Raw genomic sequence first — 11361 nt, 5'->3', positions numbered from 1 at the left:
TAGCGCACAGATTTTAATGTAATAAATTAACCGTTCATTTTTTTCTAAAACTGTAGTTTATTTTATTATCTTAATTTGAAAAAATACTTAAAAAACACTGAATAAACAAATCAAGTTAAATTTTAATTTAGTAAAATCAATTTTGCAATATTATTTGACTTACAATATTATTCACCAAACCTGGCCTATTTTCTCGAAGCATTTTAACACAGTTAAATATGTCGACGACGTCATCATGTTTCACTCTGTCCAATGTTTCTGTCATAGTGCAATAGACGCCAGTTCGACCAACACCGTTTCTATAAGAAAACATAATACACATAATAGATTATGTTCAATAGGCCTACTTTATTTTAGAAGTGTGTTTTTAATATTGTACGCATGAACTTACATGCAGTGAACTGCAATGGGATTCACTCCATCCTCAACACCGGCGTGCGAAGACTGAACCATTTCATACACCTGCAACAATGTTTCTAACTTCTCGGGAGTGTCTTGGTCAACTGGCCAATCTGTAACTTGGTATTGCGTCACACAAAATGGTTCAGATTTCTGGGTGAATATGTAAATGTCATTAAATCGCTTACACAATTAAATGACTAATCAATTTGTTTGAAATAGGTCTTTCATTAACATCCAGTGAATATTACTTTAGTTCTGATACAACAGGCCTCTCACCCATGGACCTAACTTCTAAACCATTCTAGCATACGATAACACTGTTCGTATAAACAGTTTTTTAAACAACATTTATACCTAAATTATCAAATCCTATTATAACGTGTTTTTAATTATAAAAATTCACAATACTATACAAAAGTAATTATTCCATTCACGTTTTACTCTTTTCGACAAGTTAGTTGTGAACCCTAATTTTCAGTTAAAAGTATTATTAACTTAGGCCTACCTTAGACGTTGTATGTATTGACATATTTCTGATTATTACATGACGTCTGCTTTCTTCCGAATCAAACTGTATTGTTAAATTTCCGACAGTCACAGAGCTGCCTACGTCCAACCAATATTGTGCGCATGTCTGTATAAAAATAATGTTTAAAAACAGATTTACCAATTCGGTATACACTTTGATGCTTATTATCACTAAAATATCATAAACTATATCATTGAATATTGCCGCTAGAAAGAAAAGCGCAGGAAGCAAAATACAAAGTCTGTCATGTTCTGTATAGTATATGTATGTGTTTTAATATTGGTATCAAACCGTCGTTTTTTGACCAACCTTATCTGAATGGTCAATACAATTCAACATCACAATAGTCGATGTTTTCCAATCGTAAACAAGTCGCCAGAAATCCTCCACAGTATCCTCCATTGGCATCTGAGTAGCAATGAATCTATTATTTATTCTGTAACCCTGAATGTAACCCATGAAATAAAAGAATTTGGACAATTATTTTTCAAAAAGAAGAGAAATATGGCATAGGCAATGTACCAACAGCAACAATTATGACATTTCTTCTCTGTACCGTATTTATGTAAATTGCTAAACACCAGCAAACCAAAGCTGTAATATTACAGTGTTTGAGTAAACTCTATTTCTTTATGTTATTCGTTATTGTTTATTGAATATATATTATATATATATTCAGACTTATTCAGACTCCACCCTGGCTCCCTTTGTTATATTTCTTTTATTCCTGTCCACCCAGGCAGCACTTGCCAGCTTTATACTATGACGTTATCCAAATTCCTTCATTTGCACTGATGAAAGGGCTAGTGTTGCCCGAAAGCTCTGCTAACTTTTCTGGCTGTTTACTTTATCGTTTTGATTTAGCTTTTCGCTTTTTATTTTTGTATCTCCATTGAGATCCAGCCACTGATACCCACAGCATTGTCATTTTTTTCAGTAATTTGCCTTTGGATTTATATATATATATATATATATATATATATATATATATATATATATATATATATATATATATATATATATAAATCAATGATGTTGCGTAGCACTGCGTAAATTATATATAAATCATACTGTAAATTATAGAAACAGTGCTCATATTCGGAACATGATCTCATAATCGCGTCGAGCATAGCTCATTGGCGAAAGTTCCGTATTTTTTAGTTGTATGTTCGAATCCAGCCAGAGACATTTTTTCATACAACTAAAAAATACGGAACTTTCGCCAATGAGCTATGCTCGACGCGATTATGAGATCATGTTCCGAATATGAGCACTGTTTCTATAATTTACAGTATGATTTATATATATATATATATATATATATATATATATATATATATATATATATATATATATATATATATATATATATATATATATATATATATATATATATATATGCCCTTAAATGGGGCACCTCTAATCGTTGATAATTCAATAACCTATCTTGGTCATGTGATCAGTAATAACCTAACTGATGAAAGTGACATCAAACGTCAATATCGATCTATTTGCATTAGGGTCAACTCTCTAAATAGAAAGTTTGGAAAATGTTCTACTAATACTAAATGTTATCTATTCAAGAGTTACTGTGTCAGCATGTACTGTTCAACCTTATGGTGTTAGATATAATAAGAGCACTCTGAGATCACTGAAGGTATGTTATAACAATGCCTTACGTTTACTGCTGAAGACATTGTAGTGCAAGCATGATGTTTGTCTTAAATGACGTCCCATCCTTTGATGAGTTCATTAGAAAATCTGTTTTTAGTTTTAAAAATCGTGTGAACGCAAGTAGTAATTCTTTGATCATGGCCATTAATCGCCACGTTCTTAGTGTGTCAAGAATGCACATACAATGGAATGCTTTGTTGCATTGACTTATATATTTACATATCTTTGTGTTTGTTCTATGAGCTGTTAGATTAAGATTTTTTTTCTCTCTTTTGCTATGGATATAATATTATGTCACCATTATATTCCGAAATAAAAAGATAAATGAAATGAATATATATATAAATAAACTTACATTGAGGAATGAAGCATTGATGTAATTGTTGGTCTCTGAATTCAATATCACTCTAGAATGATCAACTGTAACAAATAAAAAAAAAATTATATAGCTTATAGTTCAATAATAGTCAATTGTGTTACTCATAATATTTAAATAAAATTAAGGATAAACGTTCACCTGGTAACACATTTCCAAATCGGTTTTTCTTGATGCTGTGTTCTTGACGTCCACTCAACATTTTTTCTAAAGGTGGCGGCGGAGTTACTGAAACCATCATCTGCATGGTCAAAAATAAAAAGATTGGTTTTCACTCCGACGTAATGATTTCGTAATTAACAAAATAAACTCTTTCCCGACCTTTGATGATAATTGCACGAACACCACATAAATGAGAATAGGGGAATTCAGAGAAAGAAAGAAAAAGATATAATATTGACATAAAAAAAATAAAATAAAAAAAAAAAAGAGGAAAAAAGAAAAAAAAAAGAAAAGAGAAAAATTAATTATTAATTAAATATGTGTGTACCTCAAATTCTTCTTTAATGAAACTTTTCTTTGATTCAGGATTTATATTCTTCAAGTTTGTTAGGCGAGGTGTAAACTCAGAGACTGGAAATTGAACAATACTATTGAGATAAAACTCACTCAGAACACTGTAAATAAACACATACTGCGCCTGAAAATAAAAAGAAGACATAATGTAAGCCTACAAAAAAACACATAATATAATTAGTTCAGTGGTCGCAACTAACCGCTGTGTTTCAGTTGCCTCTCAACACATTGCCAATTAATGTTTCAATGACTTACAGCGGTCTGAACCATATTGATGCGATTTTCCCGTATATCCTTAATGTATTGGAAGACATCGACAGCTTCCTCAGCCATAATCATATCCAACATGGCGTCAATGACAATGTAGGTACCTGTTCTGCCAACACCGGCACTAAAAAAAAGAATAATAATTATAAATCAATAAATATATAATTTGTTTTAAATAATTGTTACGATACATAACTCACGTGATATGCTGTATGTTTCATAGTAATTATACTTACCTACAGTGTACTAATACCGGAGTCAATGAAGTTCCTCGTGCACCTTTCACTTTCTGGATAAGATGCAGTAATCCTGAAGCAGACTTTGGTACTCCCTTATCAGGCCATTGAGTGAAATGAAACTGCTTAATTACACGCTGTTTAGCAACCATGTCTTCTTCCTATGAAATTAAATACCTTAGTCAATATGTAATACTGGTAACCCTTCTGTTAATAATTATTCCCACCGCCAGTAATACAGTACATCCGGAACATATAGTCCTAGTAATCTGTAGGAACAGGTTCTATAAGAAAACAAGTATTCTATTCTAAAGTTTACCACCAATAGTTTCTTTCTTTTTTAAAACGCTACTATAATCCTCAAATAATTACATGTAACGATAAACAAATTTAATAAAACTGCAGGATATTTACAAGCCAAATAACAATGTTTCTAATTGTGTAATCCTTTGTTGTTACTTCACTATCAACTTTTACATTGATGTCATCAAAAACAAGTAACTCTTGTTCGTCTGGCCAGTATTTCTTGCATTTCTCCTTTAAAAACAGAATAAATAATTTGTGCAGCATAATATATGTCAGGTATACTTATTCAAATCCACAAGAAAAACCAACCAAGTATTTTTGTAATAAACAATTCGATATCTCAAGTTTCTTTCTGGAAAATGCACTTTTAATTGTATATAATATAGTGTAGTATAATTTATAATAGATTGATGAGACACGTATTTTCTCATATTTATTAATTAATGTTGATAATATAATGGAAAAACGGTATTTATAAAAAAATTGTTTTCTTGTATTCTTAATACAAAATTAACTATTTCACTAGGCCTACCTTAGTTCCTTCAAAGACATTGGTAAGCATAACGATTACTTTAATATCTTTCTGCCAAATCATTCGCCAGAAATCATTGATAGAGTTTTTGTTAGGACCTGAAAAAGATTCATAATAAGACAAGAAAAACAATATCAACAGTTTAGCTATTCCCTGTATAGTTATAATGTAGCTTAATATAATTAATGCACATTGCAATATATATATATATATATATATATAGTTATCTAGTTTAAGATTCTAATATAGGAAACCTGGTGAGATGAAACATAATTTATTCCAATTAATTAATTAATTAATTAATAAACAGCATACAAAGTGATTTAAATGTTTAATTGTATTTATTTTTCTCACCTTGGCAGGCTATGTAATGTCTTGTTGTATCATAACCCTATAGATAAAATAAGACATTTATCTATGCAAGTATTGTTTAGAAATTATTAATTAATTAATTAAAGACATTTCATTCCGTTGATGGAATTTGGCCCAAAAGTGTTATTGGTGCGCACAATGATTGGAATGTGCGCACTGCTGGTAAATCGCGCAGAGAGATTCATGAATATAAAATAAGCTAAAATCAATTGTAATCATACTCAGGACTAAGACTTTCTGAATCTAAAACAAATAAATATTTAAGTTTGTGTTACTTATTTACATCGATATAGCTTGCATTGTAGTAATCCGAATCCGGATCGCCGTCAACTTTGTCCAACACAACTCTTGCATGATCATCTAAGAATAAAATATTTATGTATTTTCTTTAATTAAAATGTTTCAAAACGACATTTTATTAGAGAATAAAATGTCAATACACTAGAAAATCGGCAGAAAAATAAGAAAGTCACAAATTCGTTATACTTACATGGGACAATGTTCTTGAATCTGTTCTTTGTTTTGTGACATTCTTTGGCTGCTACTTCCCATGGGTGAGCCTTTTCGACTGGTAGAAGCTGTAATGGTGACGTAGATCCGTCAGTTACCCATCGATAAGTTTGAGACTTTCGCCCAATGATAATATGATTAATGAGGTTGATTTTAAATGTTTATTAATTTGTGTTGGTGTTAATTGCGTGTTAAAACACATAGATTTTTAAGGCATACATAGAGGCCCTATTATTCAATATTGATGAACCTCGTGGCCACCGAAAAACTGTCTTTTGATATTGATATAGAATCTAATTCAATACCTTTCTTTTTCAAACATCCAACTACAGTAGTATAATTATATTTTGTAAAGTGTTACTAACATCAAATTCCTGGAACAACTCTGTTTTTTTATTGACGAAATAGAAAGGCAGCTTCGGAATTGGTATTCTTCTTGGGTTCACGGCGGCAACATTTTCATATGTGAGTTGTTGTTGTACACTCTCTGACGGAGTATCTGTTCTCGATTCCGCAGTTAAATCATCAACTGAGCATGTGACACCTGTCTCACAATTATTCTCATTATTTTCTTCTTTTGATTTCATCGGAGCTGGATACAATTGATAACGTATAAAACTTTGGTATAATGGAAGATTATCAAAAAAGAAAAGAAGAAAGCGCAGGCCTGTACATTTCTGCAATGTTGTGTGTTGCGTGTGCATAGTAAAAGTTAAATTGTTTGTATGAAAAAAACAATTATGTAATATATGGTATAGTTGTTCAAATGATTGATAACTTCATTGTTTAAAAAAAATATCATTATGAAAATAAGGAATATTAATTTTTGTTTGTTATGTTGAAACATTATGTTATTAACGATTTAAACTTTTTATTTTACATTTACTATTAGGCCTATAAAAAAGAAAATGAAAAGTTTCAAACAATATGTCACAGTCAAAAGTGACGGGCATTTAAAGTTAAACGCAAAGGGTAATTTGCATAGAACTAGTCAGGTGTATTACCGTATAAAAGAATTGCGGAGGAATGTAGTAATTACACCTCACATCAACCTTGTTGAGAAGGGAGGTGTCACACCTCAGCAATAATACAGATTGACCATTGTAAGTAAGATACTCATTTATTGTAAGGCTATATTATACTTGTAATACTATATACTTGTAATACTATATACTTGTAATAACGATAATGTATAGGCTACAATGTAATTCTGTGCTAACGTAGATAACTGTAACAATTAAACGTTAACGTTTGTTTGTAGTGCTGCCCGTTGGGCTGAAGTTGGTACCATTACGTAACTGTCTGACCACCATTTGTAGTAAACCAAGCCGAGTATACACATGATTGTTTATGATATATGATTGGATTGTAATTGGTAGTGAACAAGTCCACGAAGAAGTGACCGGCGGACAAAGAAATAAAGACATTCAGTTGCTAATATTATATATCTGTATACTTTTAATTGCGTTCTTCAGTAGCCATATAGTTAACTTCAATCTGGGCGTGACACAATAACATTAAAGTCTTGTGTGAAATGAATAAGAAAATAAATCATCTGATTGTAATTTAGTATTTTTACCTTCAAATGTGAGCTGTAGTTTATCTTCCCCTCGTTGAATTGTTTTCTTTTTAATATTGTTTCTTCTCCTGTATTATACAAATCAATATAGAGAACAAAAGGAGTATAATTTAAAAGGAGAAAAAATCAATATGGGAAAAATTAATGTCTCGCTCTATTTATTGTTTTATAATTATTTATACAACACTCTACTTTTGGTATTCTTGCGTTGTATTGTACTATGGAGGAAGAAGCTCTATGATTGTTCAAAATGATAGCTAGCAATACTTCTGAAACCCGGTGATATATGGAAAGAACGAAGTACAAACTGAAACTTTTATAGAAATCCATCGATAAAGAAATAGGGAAACATACGATTTTGTGTACCATGCGATTATTGTATTGTAAATAAAAATATCCTTTGTACACAGAAATAAATATAACCATACTTACAAAGCAATTATAATTACAGTCAACAATATGATAAATATGAATGCTCCAACTGCACCACCGATTATGCCGATTGAAGTTGAGTTAGTTGGTTGATTGGTTGCTTTAAATAAAATAATAAAAACGAATGGAACAGTAGGATTTTGAAATTGCCATGTGTTTGAAAAAAATGCTAAATTTTACCATCCCGAATAATACAATAAACTACCGGTATTTAGAGAATCACACAGTAGTCTAAAATGTGATATAATGTACTATATTTAGTATCATAGATGTAAAGTAAATCTAAGTTACACTGTTTGATAACACAGGTATAGTAAAAATTGTTAATTACACGATTAATTTATACCTTCCACTTAAAATTATTTCTACAAACCACCGAGAAACATAAATGTAAGTGAAACACACAAAAATAAAATTAATTTCTATAAAGTTGCCAAACCTTCTAGTACGTCTTTTTTCGAAGATTCACTTGTAGCTACAGTAGCTTCAGTAGCCCCAATTTCAACCGCTTCACTTTCACTATCTTTATTTGAGACAGTCAAATAAATGGTGTAAGACGATACATTTAAAGTTAGGTTATAAATAATTAGATTAGTGCCGATAAGTTCGTAGTAGATATTCATCTCGTCATCCTCATCATTAGATTGCAGATATACTCTGTATAAAATGTATGACGTGTTATAGCATTGCAGTGTCTCGGTATCTGCATCACTTTGCTGAATATAAACATTACAAATATATATACATAAGTTGTAAGCATGTATTGTATTAAATAAGTATTAATTACAAGAGAATTGCCAATTTTACTGGCAACTGCTCTCAGTTTTAGTAAGTCTATTTTATTTAAGGCATCATATTTGTTATTATACTATACCAAATCTTTCAGAGAGTTATTGATAGTATGACTATTTAAAGGCATCTTTTTATTAGCAGCAAAAATGTGATATAGGTTGCATTGTATTAAGGCTAATACCGGTACTGTATATCGGATAATTGTAATTAATCATGATAAGGTAATTAGTAACATGATAATTATTTTATAATGAGAATGGTAATTAACCATTAGCAATATTATAAAACGGGTGATTAATAATTGAAATTATTATGATGAAAAGTATTGAATCTCCTAATAAAAACGTAGTTAATGACTTACAGTCCAATTAATGAACAAATTGTGTGGATTCCCGTCTATAAGTTCATGGTTTACATTTTTAACTGGTTGAGGTTCTGTAATATAAGACAAAACACAAAAATACGATTCAATAATAGTGTATATTGGATTAAGCTAAATATATGTCAGAATACCGATGATCTGAACACTACTTACGTCCACAAATCGTTCTTGCTGTTATTGTTTTTTCTCCAATTGGTCCTTCTCCTCCTTCACCAGGTCTCACAGCTGAAACACCAAAAGTGTATTCTGTATCCCACATCAACTCACTAACATTGCCTGATAAAGAATTCTCGTATAATGTCTTCTTCCAATCATTCGTATTGTTCAGTTTGTGGTATAAAAAGTATCCAACAACTGGACCATCTCCATTGTCAGTATTATTGTTCCATGCCGTCCACTTAATGTCGATGGAGGAACTTGACATATTAAGAATAGTAAGACTTCCATTATAAAAAGGTAACCCTTTGAGAAAAAATTAGACAGTTACAGCTGTAACAAGTTTGTTTCTGAATAATTATTTTGTTATTATACTAATTATTAATGGTATATTTTAATGTATACATGAAGCTCTTTATTCTCATAATACTTACGAAATATGTCAAAAAGGATGGCACTTTCAGCTGAAAATTGATCTTGTACGATTACACATTTGTATGTCGAATCAACGTCAGATGTTACAGAAAACGTATGTCTCGTTGTATTGTTTCCATCTGATAGAGTTTCCAATGGTGTTGTAATATTTTTTATGACGTCATTATGTGTCACCATTATAATTGTTTGAACTCTATTCAAAGCAGTCTGATAAACTGAACAGGACACATTTGTTTTCTGGCCGTTATTTGATGGTGAAGATGTGGTATTAACGATTCCTGTGGATTAAGAAATATTATTATTTTCATTTTCTTTTCATATTCTTTGAAGTACTCAGTAATAATAATAGCGATATCGATTAGGACTATTGGGGTTATTAAATCTGGTGATTGAAAAAATACAAACATGTGCTTACCAACTTCACACTCAGGTTTAAGCCAATTATGAAAACACGTGCCTTCTATGCATCTGCCAGTAATTCTGTGACATTCACATGGACATTCAATATCGCAGTTTTCTCCGTAAAATCCAGGTTGACATTCTAAGAAAATCGTCGAAATTATTGATTTTTATCAACAATGTAATCTTCCATTACAGATTTTTATTTTTTATTTTACGAGAAATGCTATGTGTCCGAAACATGCATAATTTAACAGCAAAAAAGTAAATAAGATAAACGACCTCTGGCTTAGAAAAGTTTGTATCTGAAGAAGAAAAAAGCGTAGGCCTACTATTGGATAAACTAATCGTAGTAGAAATAGGTCACAGAACATTAATTAACACTTTATTAATGAATTATGTTAGTTAACAATTATTAAGATTGGTATATACTAGAGGGTGAGCTCGCTTCGCTCGCTCTCCCTCTAGTGTTCTCGGAATGATAATGACTCGGTCAAAAAGGTTCTAGAAGGACTTTCTCCTTGTACGTTCCTCTCGGTTACCATTATTGAAAATGCTTGACATTCGCAAACTAAACCTACTCTGTTTCACAGTGTCTTAGATGATTAATAACATTTTAAAGTATAGTGTTTATTGTTTGGTAGGGCTCTTATAGGGCGGAGGTGGGGAGGCGGAGTTCATTTGAGGGATATGTTTAATTTTTAGTTTTAATAATATGGTAACATTTATAATCAAATAAAATCCTCTAATAGATATGAAAAGTGGTAAAAAAGAATAACAAATGCTTGGTAAATTGTAGATAACAGTGAGTGCGAATGAATACTACAAATTGTGTAATTGTGTTATTATGAATATTATACAATAGTGTGTGTATAAATGTAGATGGGCGTTTAATAGATAGATGGGTTGGGGGGGGGGGGGGATTATTATTCAAAGTGATTTTTTATTGGGGAAGTTGTGGGCGTTTATTCAAATAAATACAATCCTAATAATTAATACATTATTTAATTTTGAAACTAACTTCCGCGACAGAGTGTGCCGTTTCGGCCCAAGAAGGAAGACGTTTGCAACATGGACAGATGTATCCCGGTCCTAACGTGACACAGATAGCCCACAGTTATTATTCCTGCCAGCTTACTCAATAAAACTCGGCTATCGGGATTTCAATCGATTTTAAATAAAAAATCTTATCATCAGATCTCCCTATGTAATTTTATAATACTATTCCCCACAATATACTCCGATGCTTTATGGCGTATATTTAATTTGATCTTTATTAATTTGCAGTATAATTTTTATTCTTGAACTACTGTACCTTCACACGCGCGGTCCGATCCAAAAGTAAACAAAAAACTAAAATGACTATAGCCACTAACGGCCAACTTAGTTGAAACACGGACCTATACATTAAATTAGACCTAATGTATAGGTCCATGGTTGAAACCAGGAAGTTGCAAGGTGAACAA

The 11361-nt window shown here is 31.2% G+C and overlaps 1 protein-coding gene across 1 annotated transcript in view; it reads right to left on the bottom strand.

Moving 5' to 3' along the window:
• The window catches only part of LOC140052544 (uncharacterized), a 45579-nt gene that overhangs the window by 1765 nt on the left and 32453 nt on the right, over positions 1-11361 (bottom strand). The window contains exons 29-36 of the mRNA XM_072098152.1: positions 3753-3888; positions 3472-3621; positions 3123-3222; positions 2961-3025; positions 1241-1375; positions 908-1036; positions 392-552; positions 164-299 (exon numbers count right to left, since the gene is read on the bottom strand). Coding sequence (XP_071954253.1) covers positions 164-299; positions 392-552; positions 908-1036; positions 1241-1375; positions 2961-3025; positions 3123-3222; positions 3472-3621; positions 3753-3888 — 1012 coding nt within the window. The remainder of the gene's footprint in view (positions 1-163; positions 300-391; positions 553-907; positions 1037-1240; positions 1376-2960; positions 3026-3122; positions 3223-3471; positions 3622-3752; positions 3889-11361) is intronic.

This window comes from Antedon mediterranea, chromosome 6, assembly GCF_964355755.1.
Source record: "Antedon mediterranea chromosome 6, ecAntMedi1.1, whole genome shotgun sequence".
Lineage (NCBI taxonomy): Eukaryota > Metazoa > Echinodermata > Crinoidea > Comatulida > Antedonidae > Antedon > Antedon mediterranea.
Note: the sequence above shows the minus strand (reverse complement) of the source record. Positions and strands in the feature narration are given on the sequence as shown.